At 44.6% G+C, this 15049-nt stretch overlaps 1 protein-coding gene across 4 annotated transcripts in view; it reads right to left on the reverse strand.

The window, feature by feature from the left end:
* The window catches only part of LOC119978592 (chemokine-like protein TAFA-5), a 616915-nt gene that overhangs the window by 184745 nt on the left and 417121 nt on the right, over window positions 1–15049 (reverse strand). For 2 of the 4 annotated variants that reach the window (XR_005463500.1, XM_038820360.1), the window contains one exon: window positions 10790–11921. The exons of the other annotated variants lie outside the window; for them this stretch is intronic. Coding sequence is in view for 1 of the 2 variants with exons in the window: in XM_038820360.1 (XP_038676288.1) it covers window positions 11913–11921 (9 nt within the window). In the remaining variant the exon portion in view is untranslated. Of the gene's footprint in view, window positions 1–10789; window positions 11922–15049 lie in introns of those variants that run through there. 4 annotated transcript variants of the gene reach the window in all.

Consider the following 15049-nt stretch of genomic DNA (forward strand, 5'->3'; position numbering starts at 1 on the left):
AACTGGACGGGAAGATCTCAGAATGGAACCTTGGCTCAAAAGACTAACATTTTTTGATAAAAAATGTGGAGGAACATAGTCACAGGACTGCTAATTAGTTTCAGCAATGAGAGAAAAAAAACATTGACTGAACATGAAAAAATTGGATTATGATACAGTGCACCTTTACACCCCCCCTTTAGCTAAACAATTACACACAGGTTTTAGGATTAACATGGATTACAAAGTACATCTTAATCTACAAGGTTCTTATTAACACAAAGTCCCTTTTAAGCACGCAAAATGACTGTGGGCAAATACACTCTCCACTTTCCAAATAAATGTTTGTGGATGTCCCCCAGAATCCACCCAAATGATTGTCCTGTGAGAATTTCCAAACTCCACTCTCAAAAATGCACTTTATAATCTTCTCTTTTAATTATGCTTTCCCTTAGCAGTTTGCATTCCGAAATCCAGACCAGGTTTTCCAAATGACACTTTTAACACTCCACTCCACTTTTAACAATGAATATAGTCCAGGATTTTACAACAATCCCTTAATGAATGTCTTTGTCTTGGAGGCTTTTACACAAAGCCCGAGGTCTAGCCACTGATTTCCCCAATTATTAACAAAAATGTCTCTCAAACTCGTAATTTCTCAAAAACCTTAGCACTATTGCAGATATCTTTCTGGCCTCTCATGATCCAATCCTTTCCAATTATCTGTTACTTTACTGAACAGTAATCCATTATTATTTCCAGTTCCCTCTGTTCCGTTAATGTCAGACTTATTGGAAACTTCTCTTAATTTTTCTAGTTTCCTTCACTTCAACTTAACTTTTCCTTAACTGGACTTTTAATTTCCAGCATCTCTTTTCTTAACCATTACTCCATTGTATGGCTTTTTTTCTAACAAGGTTGAGAGACACATTCCCTCTTTAGCCTTCTAAAACCAATTTCTCCTAGCAGAGCTGTTACAACTGCCTTCTCTCTCACTATCTCCAGCTGCTATCAAATTAGCTGTACCAAAACTTAAAAGCTTATCTGCTGCACAAGGCCCCAGCTGCTTACCGTATATACTCGCGTATCATGCGATCTCGCGTATCATGCGACCCCTAAATTTTAGACCCCAAAACATGATTTTATGCTATACCTCATGTATCATGCGAGTCACTTTTTTGAGACACCAAATGAGATACCAAATTACGCCGTTAACAACCGCCGTAAACAACCAGCTGTTTTGCGGTTTCTAATCACGGTAATAAGCAGTTAACTAACGCGTAACACATAACGGTCGAATACATTCTACCATTAGCCACTATGGAGAAAAGATCTGCCAAGAAATATACTGCCAAATTGAAGCTGCAAGTCGTTGCCGAAGCGGAACACAGCAACAACGTTAAAGCTGCAAAGCTGTTTGGTGTCGGAGAAAGCTGTGTCCGCAACTGGAGAGAACAGAAAGAGAAATTGATGGATAGTCCTTTCTATAAATGCGCTAATCGCGGGTCGAAATGTCATTGGCATTCCAAGCCTTATTTGATGATGACACTGATAACAATGAAAGCGAATTTGACGGATTTTAGTTAACCTGCAAAAGTTTGTTTTAATAGTTTTTTTATTAAAGTTTTATTAAAGTTTGTTAATTAACCTACATATGTATTCCTGTTTTATATTTCATTATGTCCATAATAATGTCCATTTAACTTTCCGTTAATGGATATGGTCTGCTTAACAGCCTAACAGCCTAATCTTGACCAGTACTTCACACCTGAAATTTTGTATCTTGCGTATCATGCGACCCCCCAAATTCAGGTCAAAATTTAGGTCTTCAAAGGTCGCACGTTACGCGAGTATATACGGTATGTGTTTTATTTATTCTTCCTGCTGTAGCCCTCTCGAAGCACAATAGAAACACAGTTGGAACTTAACCAACCCTCACACATAGAAACACCTTAGTCCAGCATGATCTAACTATAGGTCTACCTTTCCAGGCACAGAAACATTAATTCAAACCCACTTAAAACTATACCTTATTTCTAATGTTAACCAATACAAATAGAAATCCATTAAAACTACCATTGTTTTCCGAACAAAAGTGTTTTGGATGTTTGAGATTCTTGTAATTTTATGAAGGGATTTGAAACCAGGGGCGGAATTCTTCGACCCCCGCAGGGTCGATGAATCGCCAGGGCCTTCGTAAATCCCGCCTCCGCTGTGGCCGGAATTCTCCGCCACCCGGGAATCAGCGGGGGCGGGAATCGCGCCCCGCCAGTCGGCGGGCCCCCCGCAGTGATTCTCCGGCCCACGATAGGCAGAAGACCCGCCGCTGTCAGGCCTCTCCCGCCAACATGGTTTAAACCACCTCTGTGCCGGCGGGAGCAGGCAGCGCGAGCGGGCCCCGGGGTCCTGGGGGGGGGGGGGGGGGGGGGGGGGGGGGGCGGCATTTCAACCACATTTGAACCACAAAACCACATTTTGAACAAATATCTGTAATCAGTCCAGTAATGTTCAGTTTTGCCGTCCTACAATTGGAAAATAGGAGACAGGTTTAGATAAAGGATCAGGATCGGCGCAGGCTGGGAGGGCCGAAGGGCCTGTTCCTGTGCTGTAATTTTCTTTGTTCTTTGTACAGGACTGGATTCTTTAGTTAATCTTAGATGTTACAAAATGAGGACCAAAGAAAAAGACTCCGTACTGTGTTTTCCGAGAGGTCTGGCAATATTAACGTGATTTTGCACATAAATCTAGATGCAAACAAGGCAAAAGGCAAGAGACTGGATGACATTTAGAGTGCTGTGATTAAAATCTGTATAGTTAACAACGGTGGCCTGTGCTTTGCTCTGATGGGTGGTAATGGTGTGTCACCAGGAGGGAAATCTAAGTATATAGCTGGTAATACCTCTGTAAGCCATATCTCAGCCCTTTGCCCATGTGGGTTATTTGGGATTAATGGGAATTTAGATTCAAAGGCCTTCAGGTGGTAATGGATTATTACTTGGCATGCACACAGACTCACCACAGAGTTCTCGGCCAAAGACTTTCTTCCATACCTGGAACTGTAGAAACCTATTAATAGGAAAGTGGCAATATTCTCTTGGGAAGCAAATAGTTCTTTCATTCAATTCTTTCCACTTTGCAAATGAAACTGCGAGTGCTGGTTTTCAAGTTATTAACCAATAACGGGGAGCAGTTACTCGGCTGAACTCCACGGGATCAACATCTATTATATGCCAAGAGCAAGAATAGTCTGTGTCCAAACTGCTGAAATGCTGATTGAAATGTTTGCCTTTGAAGAAGACGCCTTGCATTGACCTATTAGTATCAAGCCTCATGGCAATGTGCGAGGAATTAATTGCTGTCAAGATAAATGCTCCATTGGTGAAGTAGTCTTAATAATAGTGCCCATTATGGAATCCAACAATTCCTTTCAATTAACAAAAACTCACAATTAAATAGCAACTTTTGATTTATTTTCATCAGCAGTTTTTCTCATAATTCCACAGGGAATGTCTCCTCTTCTTCATGTTTATATTATTTTACTGTGCATACTATCTGTCAAAACATAGTTTGTGAGTCCTTGGGGAGTTTGAACTCTCCTCCGTCGGTGGGAACAGATTGGGCAATAGCTGCTAAATTAAGGCAGCTTTCACTTCTCAGCCCATTCGCGTTGACTTCCAATTTTAACAACCACTCGAGGTACTCTCGGGATTCAGAAAAGAGCCTCAGGTAGAAAATCTAGCCCACATCCTCTGATGCCAATCGGAGTCTAATTGAATTGTCACCCAGTGATGAGACACCCACCGTGGCCACTTGCTGCAAAAGCAGCACATGCACATAAAGGTTGCAACATAGGAACTGGAGTAGACCATTCAGCCCATCAAGCCTGCACCCTGCTCTGCTATTTAATACGATCACGACTGATCGGACCCTTCAATGCCTTTTACACCCACTATCCCCATAACCCTTCATGTATTGTTAATCTTCAATCTATTAACCTGTGCTTTAAGCATACTCAATGACTGAACTTCCAGAGCCCCCTGGGCAAGAGAATTCCAAAGATTCACAACCCTCTGTGTAAATAAATAAATTTCTCCTCATCTCGGTCCTTATCGACATGTCTCTTGCCTCTTTTGAAATTGTGGCTCTTGGTTCTAGACTCCCCAACCAAGGGAAACATCATATCTGATAGGAACATAGCAAGTCAAATACTTTCCCACGCGGGGCCAAGAGGTGCTGACATCCGCCTGCCAGCCCCAGGGGAAGTCTGGGCTTCTACTGCGCCAGGTTCCCTATTTGTGATTTACCTGCCTGCTGGCAGATATTCACTTAGTGTTGGTGATTTGGCCCCGGGCCAATCAAATGTTCTCTCTGCCCATTGGCCAGTTGCCTAGTTCTGCCATTTAAGACAAGCAGCTGTCTGGCAACATGTAAGCGATACCCGAGAGTTACAATACCTCAGGCTTGAAATTAAAGTCAGTGGATGCATTTTCACCAGCACAAAACCCAGTTAAAATCCACATTGTTGGGTTAAGTGAGGCATTTCCTGAAGTAATAATCAAACGGAAAAAAACCCAACTACACAGCATCCTTCGCGCTTAAGAATAAGGCAGCGCCAGTTCTAATGTAAATTCGATATTAGACACAGGGTAGGTTTATAAAGGGTCAGAGCCTAGTCCTTTTACAACACATTATGTCCCATCACCCTTATAGGCTGTTAAGTTACAAATTTGCACCATGATATATATATTTAGGTATATTCAGCTTAATTCGAATAGTTGATAAATATCTTCAAAAATCAGAAAGACACTGAGATTGGCAAAATGGTTCCGCATTATTTGCACATTTACACCAGCAATACGCCAATGATATGAAACGCAGTCTAACATTTACATTTTCAAGCCAGTTTCCTCCAGTATATAACACTTTAATATGGAAGTGATGTAAAAATTACATTCTTACAATTAGAAAAGTAATGATTACAGATAGAAATGATACCATTTTAGAAAGTCTGGAAATGGAACGATGGCCCTGATATTTTATGTGGAGGGAGACGAGGAGTGCAACAGAGGATGTCTTAAGCTGAGAATGGCCAGGGATACAGAGAGCCTGCAGACATTAAACACATTAACATTTTCTTTTCCCATTTCCCACCTGTCAGTTAGCCAGATAGACAGGCTGACCAGCAACCGGGCAGGAAAACCCAAGGGTAGGAAGCAACAGTTGGAGATAGTCCTCAGCAATTGGAAAAGATTGGAGACTGGGATTGGGCTAGCTGAGCTGGTGAGGAGGTGTGTGGGAAGGGGTGTCGAGTCAGGCGGAAAGCCCCAAATCAGAGTTTGTTTGGTTTCAGAGAGAGATTTTGCCAATTACATTGGAGTGATGCTGTGGGGAGGCCAATAGCTTCCTTTCGGATGGAGGTTCCCAGCTTGTTCTCATCTGTAGGGAATCTCTAACGAACATTAAACTGCTGGAGCCTCCATTTTGTGGCTGTTTCTCCTGGCCCCTGGGAAACAGGTGGTTAAGCCTACTGCACTGAGGGAGCCTGATTTAAATATGACAATGAAACTTCCATAACAATGCAGATGGCTAATTGTGGGGAGCATTCCAACACTTTTATTCTTTAACCACTCTGTGCCCCAATCCTGAGCCCTCTCCTGCTTGTCATTGTAGGAGGAGGGAGTAGCACTGAGGCTCATATCACCCCAAACCTCAATAGGTATTGATCAAAAGTCAATAAGTATTGATCAAAAGCAATGTGGGCCTGCTGTTAAGCTAAGTGACAAGAAACGTAGATTAAAGAGAACATTTTATTGAGTTTTTTTCATTCATGAATACCAAGTCAAAGAAGCATGCGTTGTCTGCTGAGAGCAGTGGCACAAGTCTAGATATTGGAATTTGAATCAATCGGTATAATTTTACTGACAATTAACAGGTCAAAGTATTTTCTACTTTATTTTCTGCTAGTTCTTTGAAGCACAGATAAAAATGTTCCAGCATGAAAACACTTAACAAGAACTATGAAACGATGTGAATCACCCGTGTGCCCCAAAATCGGGTTCTGCGCCGGGCGGTGGGCCGATCACGAGTCACCCGACTCGCTACGCCAGCACCATCTGATCCAAATCTGAATATCTAAATGAGCCTAACGGCTTGCTTAATACCTGGACCCCAGATTCACCCGGCGCCCAGGACCCACCAGCCATGCCTGGGAGACCTTGCCAGGGCAAAAACGTGGACCCATTGAAACGGCATCTTGGGGGGTCGCCGAGGTGATTGGAGACCATCGGTTGGTCGGAACAGGGCAGGTTGGCACCCTGACACTCCCCCTGCACCTTGGCACTGCCAGACTGCCAGGGTGTATGGGTAACACTGCCAGGGTGGCAAAATGGCAGGTTGGCACTGCCAGGGGTCATGCCCAGGGAGAGCCTTGTCAAGTAGAGGGGGTGGTGGGGGGGGGGGGGGGGGGGGGGGTTGCGGTTCTGAGAGCCTTCATAAAGTTGGGGGGAGGAGAGGAGATTGAGGTCATCAAAAAGGTGGGTGGGGCCTGAAAATGGGTGGATAGATTCAGGCTGGCAGACAAAATGGCACCCCTGCTGGCTTTAAACGTCTTTCCTGCTGACTATAAAAAATAGCAAAGTACCATCGGATAACAGGATGTTTCCAGCTGTCAAAAAACACCCTGCTGAACATGCCGTTTCGCAGAGTCCACTGCATTGTGCCCCTCATTTTCTGTTGCTTTTACGACTGTTGTTTTTACTCTTGCGCTAAAAAGCACGGCAGTGAACAACCGCTACGTCTTTTTAACTGGCCACGTCTTTCTTAGCGCATGTGAAACTGCTCCAGCACACATGACTGGTGGAAATACCCATCCCATCAGGCTAAGCTATCCGATGTCACACAAATGTTTGCTCACCATAATATATTCCTCCATCTCCGCTGGGCGAGGTGTCGCATATGCACTTACCGACGTGGGCTCTAACCTTGGATCGCCAACTCTGCTTCAGCATATCATCACCTGACCTCCATCTTCCGGCCATTAGGCCATGCCCCACACCGTCTGATATTGGTTACCCAACGTCATAGTGCATCACTTTCCTCCGACATCCAGAAAATGATTGGTCGCTCCGTTGCCTGTCAGGTGATTCTCCACTGTCAGACAAACTTTTTTTTCCCCCAAACATGATATTTTTATAACCAATAAACAAAAGTGATCAAAAAACATTTCAAAATGACATGATTTTGAGTTATTATATGTAGGGTGTTTCTTCTGAGTTGCATGAGGCAGTGTCCTGGAGATTTGTCTTTAATTCCTGGAGTTTTCTGGATATTCCTGGAGGGTTGGTAATCCTCGACTCTAACCAAAGGCAGCATCAGTCTTTATCTTTATGCAAAGCCAAATGAAAGGAGACATAGCTGGTGGGGGGGAAGGTTGGTTTGAGATTGTTGCTTGCATCCAGAAGCTTACTATGCTGATTATGAAAATTTATTGAAACCGTAAATACCAACACAAATCATTTAGTTTTTCCTGAATCAAAACAACGCCGACAAAAAAGAAGGGTTCAACTGGGACTACTGACTTTTAAAATATGGTTTGGAGGAAGAAGAGATATGGGGGAAAGAATTTCCCAGCTTTGGCAATGTAGGAAAGGGTGAGTTACCGTAACCATGATAGTTGAGAAATGCCTTAGCTCGCTGCATCCATAGGGGCAGCAGAGTACCAAGAGAGGCTGGTTAAAAGGTTCACCTTAATTCCAGTTAGTTTGTTGACTATCAAGCCCTCTAGCTCCCACCCCCTCACCTCCACCCACTCCCCATTACCAATCCATGCAAACTCATGCCAACCCACATCCCAGTTACCCCCATTGGTCTCTCATATCCTCCATGCCAACTTAATGCCCCACCCACCACCATGACCCCTTATAGCATGCCAGCTCATTCTAACCGACATGCCATCCTTTTCCCATGCACCATCCCTGCCAGCTCACTCAGTATCCACCGTGGGACCGACATCTATAATATCCTTCATTATATAAAAAAATACTCCCATTAATAAACGTCTATTTAAAACATTTAAATCTCCTCAATTAATTCACCCCTTATAAAAACAATCAGACTTGTATTCATAACCTCGCATCAAGAACGAATCCTTTAATGTCCTCTATCAACTGTCAATCAAAAAGCAACAATAATTTCAAAATAACTTAATGAATGCTCTTGAGGTAATGTCAACAAATAGTTATTATAACTGCTAGACCTGATTTCTTTCATGTCTCATTGATACATTCAACCTTTTAAAAAAAAACGGCAGAGGATTTAAACAACTTACTCGCTTGTCAGTTCTATGAACCTCATCTGCTCTTCAGGAGCATTTACGTCAATTTTAAAAATTCATTTAATCTATACTGCAGGTTAAGGGCCTTGCTATTGAACTCAGCATTGAGTTAAATGGCCCTCCTGAGTTCAAGATTCCCATCAAGTATGAATTACACCCCACTTCCTTTCCATTTGCAGGAAAATTGGATCAGTTGGAAATTCAGAGTCTGGATTGCGACACTGAGAATATAGGAAGGAGAACTAATGTGTATCGCTACATATTTAAAGTTCTGAGGAACAAAAGAGGACAGTTCAAAGAGCCCTGATTATGGTAAGATTTATGGAGAGCAGAACAACGCATCACTGACAGCTCATTCTTTGTTCTTGAAAAATTACAATGCTGAGCTTAAATCGCAAGTCCTGAGTTCTGGAGATAACAGCAGGCTGAAAGCCAATAAATTAGGCCTCAATTTTAACTCCTTCCCACTTCTCGTCACACTGAGTCCTCACTCCCCCCCCCCCCCCCCCCCCCCCCCCCCCCCCCAGCCCCCACAGCACACACACACACACACTCCGTTATCCCATACCTCAATCCTCTGCTTCCCCCTTCCCCAACTTCAAACTGGTATAAAACAAGCACGATTAAGTTAAAATGGAGTGAGGGACTTTCCATTCCTCTTTTGCCTTAGTCTGAGGGGCTGCATTGTGGCCCGTTCTGCAGTTATAACCTCAGGCCTGAGTAGCAGTGGTGCTCAACCCACCAGGCCAAAACTGCCAGGATCTGTTGAGGACAAAAGGAAATCTAGAAAGCAAAGTTGAGAATTTTCCTTCTGTCTCCTCTGTGATCCAAAAGTACTCCCCCAGGCCTCGCAAGTAACCTTTGGGTGTCCCTTGTCCTTTGACTTCCCTGATTGGGACAACTCCTGAAGATCCACATTGATAATATCCTGCTGGTGGCATATCTATTGCTTACAGCCTGTAATATACACCATGTTTATGTCGGGGTCCTCTCCTGAATCTGAATTGTAGTTCTGGAGCTAAAAATTCACTGAGGCCTGAATGTGAGTTTCTCCTTTGCCACGATGCTCAACCCCTGAGCTGCTGACAGAGAAATTATAAACTTAAATTGTAATGGTGACCGGACAAGAAAAAAATCCAAGCAGTCAGAATTCTTGGATCCAGAATTTAAGTTGGCAAAACCAACCTCAAGAATCTGTGGTCTGGTTTAAGGCAGCAAACCCCCTTCCTCCTGACTATGGCATGAGTAATTCCAACGAGGCATCATTAAATATGCCCACCTTCCATTCTTTTCAGGTGCCCACTGTTTCATGTGGGTGCACACCACAGCCACTACACAGCTTGGAGACGCAGATTCCAGGAATCAAATTTAATTGGTATAATTGATTAGTGGTTACATATTCTAACCCACTCAGTGATTTCTGGGCTACTTTCATGCAATTCTACCTTGCTGCCCAAAAGCTACATTCAGATTAACATCAGGGCTAATACTTTCATGTGTACACAGGGTTCCTTGACTGTTTTTCTAGAAGTGATTTAAAATAGGGACACAGAAGCATGTGTATGCCTTACCTAGCTTAAATGGCATAAGGACATGGAATGAGAGAGGATCACTTATTTGATCAAACCAGTTTTTTCCATTGACCATGTACAATCAGTCTTAGAATGAACTCTACCCTACTCAATTAATCACCTGCGGGAAAGGAAAGGTTCATTGTAAACACTGCCTAAAAGCAATCAAACAAAGCCATACAGAATATTCATCCATCTTCACATCTCCATTGTGTGACCTTGGTTTATGTCCTCCACAGATAACATGTGCCTCCCCTCCACATCTGACTCCACTCACCTCAGCAGCGCAGGAATCATTTTATCCTGGGCGCCACTTAATAGAAGAAAATAAATAAAATAAGTTTGCTTTGATTCATGAGAACACCTTGTGCAATCATCATATTGTAACGTGTTCCAGCAAAATTGCAGGTTTTACATTGAGTTCCACAATTAAAGCAGCCTGATTTTTTTTCTCATGAATAGTTAGCAGGCCAGTCTTTGCTAGGATATTATATTTACAATTATTTATACTAGTGGATCCGCAAAGAAAAAAATAGGATTCAAGTTGAAAATTCTACCTCTATTCAATAGGTTTCCCTAGAAAGGGGACTCTTCAGTCTCTGTATACATAAAGTCAGAGCAAATTATGAATATCATATATTCATCCATAAACACTGAGGCGTGGAGTACGTTGGTGATTATAGTGCAAGTCATTTCCGTACAATGTAAAGATTACATTAAATAATTGCTTATTTTCATGAAATGATGCACTTTTGAGCATGAGGCGGAAAATCTTTCTTATCTTCCTAATACCAACGTGTTTATTTTTCACTTGAATGAGCATAATCAGAGGAGGTCTCATTTTTATGGCAAGTTTCATTCTTTGGCTATTTTCGTTTGACAAAGAGGCAATAATTCCTCTGCTCGCTATTTCTTCAGTAAAGTAACAGCTTTATTTGGCAGAATGAGATGTACTCTATTCACATCACAGCTTTCCATCATGGCATTGCAGGCCTTACATGATGAGCACGTACACAGTTAAATAGGTTTCCTACAAAGATACAACATACAAAATCTGTTAGTGGTTTACAAATTAAGATTCTTTCTCTAAACACACTGAATGATAACTTGTTTTGAATGCCACATTCAAAACTGAAAAATGCCATTGTTGAAGTACGCTCAAGTTATTGGATTCTGCAATGTGCCTAATAGATCACAGGCCTGAACAAACAGATTGGAGTTTGCCTAATGCTCCGCAGTGGCATGATAGGACAAGGTAGAGCACAAAACCCACAGGTGGTTACAAAAATGCATGAGCACATGCCTCAGAGCATGAGAGGTCCTTCGATGTCAGTGCAATTCCATCATCGTTGTTTTATGTTCATGTGCTATTTAGTTCTTTAGGGTAATTAAGCCATTCCGAATCCCAGCTTCAACTTCGCCATAAAGAATGAAACATTAGCTGTAATTGTATCTCCATCATTTGAAAAGCATTTTCTTTTCCTCCAGAAGTGCAGCAGACCTCTCAATGATTACTCCAAGTGATTATTATTGAAGGGTTGCTGAACAATATCATTTCTTTTGCACAGGTCTTTCATTCTTTGGTCATTAGTTAGAAGTCTTGGAGGAAAAGGCGGACAAATTCTCATCATGCTGATGTGTTTCTTGTTCACTAAATTAATATCTCAAGTTTTCCTTGATGTTTGACTCAGTCTTTATGAAGGGACCCGAAGTGGAAATAATTGGACCATCTGCAAGACAGCTTTCACCAGAAAGATATAGTCACGGGACAGCGATAGATCCACAAGGGGAGAAATCACCTCAGCTCCTGCAGGGTTTAGGCATCTGCATCTCTTAGGCTTGTGTACTTAACAGCTGGGCACGTCAGGCTTAGCCCCATGCTGGAGAAAACATTGATCCCACAGTGTAGCATGAAGGTACAGAGTGACAGACAACAGATGGAGACTCACAGCAGCGAAATCATTTTTTTTTTGAGGTAAGTGGCACACACAGGATAAGCTGCCCGGGCAAGGATTTCTCCTTTGCATGTGTCAGGAAACCTGTAAACCAATGAGAAATAACTTGTGAGTAAATGGCATTTTGCATTTCCCTCGAGAACTTAATTTTAATTTCTGGCCACAGCAAGGGGAGAATAGATATATTGTCCTTTCCTGCCGAAATCAAAACAGAAAATAAGATGAGTTATCCCTGAACACTGAATCAGATGTACCCAGCTGCCAAACATAAGGAGAATCAAAATTGAACACTGCAATTCTATCAAATACATTCCTCATGTATTTTCCAACACCTGTTTTTACAAACTTTTGCAAATAATAACAAGAATAAAGATTCAAATATTCAAGGTTCAAGCCCCATTACAGTTTCATGACCTTACTGATTCAGATGATTGCAAAACAGATCTCCTACATTGCACCCAAAAAGATTGTTTTGTTATTTAATGATCACAAACAGTGAAAAGATTCACAGCTGCCGGGAGAGCTGTCAGAAAGAGAATCAACTAAATCTTCAGTGTAAGTGATTTGAAAATTAAGATTTCTGCAAAAATGTATTGAGCTGTAATTATAATTACCCTGATATGCTATTTGGAAATGTGTTTGAACAGGCTCATATTGAGTAGAAAGTAACAGAAGCTGCATGGTAGCTCCCGTTAATCCAGAAGGATGGGTTTGAATTAGCACTCTCTGCCCCTTAGATACACTTATCTCAGTTACGTAACAGTTTGATCATTTTTGTAATGGTGAGTATCAATATATTACCCCACAGGAATGTATTGTCATTCAAATGGGGTGGTGCGGGGAGGAAAGATTTTCAATTTCCACTGATTAAACTGTTCCATTCCTCAATATGAGATACCTCTCAGCTGTACTTCAATCTAGGGGGCTGGCTTTGCTCAGTTGGCTGGATAGGGTTTGTGACAGAAAGCGAGGTCAACAGCACAGGTTCAATTCCTATACCAGTTGAGGTTATTCATGAAGGCCTCACCTTCTCAACCTTGCCCTTGCCTGAGGTGTGGTGATCCTTAGGCTAAATCACCCTCAAAGGGGAAAGCAGTCTCTGGCCCTCCAAAAGTCGGCGAGGCGTGAATCGCACCGCCCGCCCCGGAGAATGGCGGGGACCGACGCGACTCAATGGGCCCCGGGGCTGCCCGAAATCTCCGGCCTGCGATGAGCCGAAGTCCCGCTGGTTGTTTGCCGGTCCTGCCAGCGTGCATCAGACTAGGTCCCTTACCCGCGGGACCTGGCGGCGCAGGTGGGCTCCGGGGTCCTGAGGGGGCGCGGGGCGATCTGGCTCCGGGGGTGCCCCCACGGTGGCCTGGCCCGCGATCGGGGCCACCGATCAGCGGGCGGGCCTGTGCCATGGGGGCACTCTTTTACTATGCGTCGGCCGTGTCAGCCTCTGCGATGGTCGACGCATAGGTGACCCCCGCCCTGCGCATGCGCGGACATAACGTCAGCGGCCGCTGACGCACCCATGCATGCGCGGGCTCTCGCTGGCTGGCGGAGTCCCTTCGGCCCCGGCTGGCGTGGCGCCAAAGGCCTTCCATGCCAGCCGGCAGGGCGCAACCACTCCGGCACCGGCCTAGCCTCTGAAGGTGTGGAGGATTCCGCACCTTTGGGGCGACCCGATGCCGGAGTGGTTCATTCCACTCCGTCCCACCGGGACCCTCCGCCCCGCCGGGTACGGGAGAATCCCGGCCATTACCTTTACTTCAATCTAGCTTGAAAATGAATATGTTTACTTCTTGAGTGCAAGCTGTGCATTTTATGACAAGATCTTGATATCAGCTCATCAAAGCTGTTAAGATGGCCTTTTCTAATCACCTTAATGCAAAATGGAGTCCTCTTAAGCTTACATTTTGTATGTGCAACTGTAATTAAAAGCCATAACACTAATTCCCTGTCAATAACTGGGCAGCATAGTCTGAAGGAGATAAGGGGCGGGATTTTCCCCTACCCGGCGTGACGGAGGGTCCCGGCGTAGGGGAGTGGCGCCAACCACTCAGGGGTCGGGCCTCCCCAAAGGTGGGGAATTCTCCCCACCTTTGGGGGCCAGCCCCACGCCGGAGCGGTTGGCACCAGAAGACTGGCGCAAAAAAACCGGCGCCCCCGGCAGCGGGGCTGGCCGAAAGGCTTTCGCCGGTCAGCGCATGTGCCAGCAGTGACGTCAGCGGCATCTGGCCGCTGACGTCACTGCCGGCACATGCGCGATGTGGGGTTCTCTTCCGCCTCCATGGCGGAAGCCTGGCGGTCACGGAGGAGAAATAGTGCACCCAGGGGACTGGCCCGGAGTCTGAGCAAGGGGCCCCGATCGCGGGCCTGGCCACCGTGGGGGCACCCCCCGGGGTTCGATCGCCCCCCGCCCCCCCCCCCAGGACCCCGGGGCCCGCTCGCGCCGCTGATCCCGCCGTTCCAGAGGTGGGTCAAACCTCGGCGGCGGGAGAGGCCTCCCAGCCTCCCAGCGGCGGGACTTCGGCCCATCCGGGCCAGAGAATCACCGCAGGGGCCTCTCCGATCGGAGTGGTGAGATTCCCGCCGCCACTTCCCGGGTGGCGGAGAATCTCTGCCACGGCGGGGGCGGGATTTTCGGCGGTCCCAGGCGATTCTCCGACCCTGCTGGGGGTCGGAGAATTTCGCCCAAGGTTTTAGTAATATAATCTTTTTTTATAAAGGCGAGGGGAGTCAGATGAGTAAACAAAAGAAAGCGTTAATTTATAAGAAGAACTATTTACAAGGGCCCAATTATACCTCACTGGGTCCTCTCTCTGTGTTGGCCGGTTCTTGTCTGGCTGACCTTTTTATAAAACATGATCATCAGACCCGTAGTTAGCGGGGGAGCTCATACTCCTCAAGCCACATGGGGAAAACAATCAATCCTGCCCCATGTGTCCTGTGCAGATTATTACAGTATAGTTTTAATGAGATAATTGCTGAATAAAGAGACATTTTGAAGCTTTTCATCTAGCACTCATCAGAACAATTTGCAAGAACACCTGTTAAAGGGGAAAACAACAATTTATGCTGTATGAGAAGAGAATGCTGATTAGTTAACAAGTGGTCTCTGATTGGAAGAGGTGTTGCCATGGAATCTGCACTATTTGGATTGGATTGGATTGGTTTATTGTCACGTGTACCAAGGTACAGTGAAAAGTATTTTTCTGCAAGCAGCA

The sequence above is a fragment of the Scyliorhinus canicula genome, chromosome 15, assembly GCF_902713615.1.
Source record: "Scyliorhinus canicula chromosome 15, sScyCan1.1, whole genome shotgun sequence".
In the NCBI taxonomy this organism is placed as follows: domain Eukaryota; kingdom Metazoa; phylum Chordata; class Chondrichthyes; order Carcharhiniformes; family Scyliorhinidae; genus Scyliorhinus; species Scyliorhinus canicula.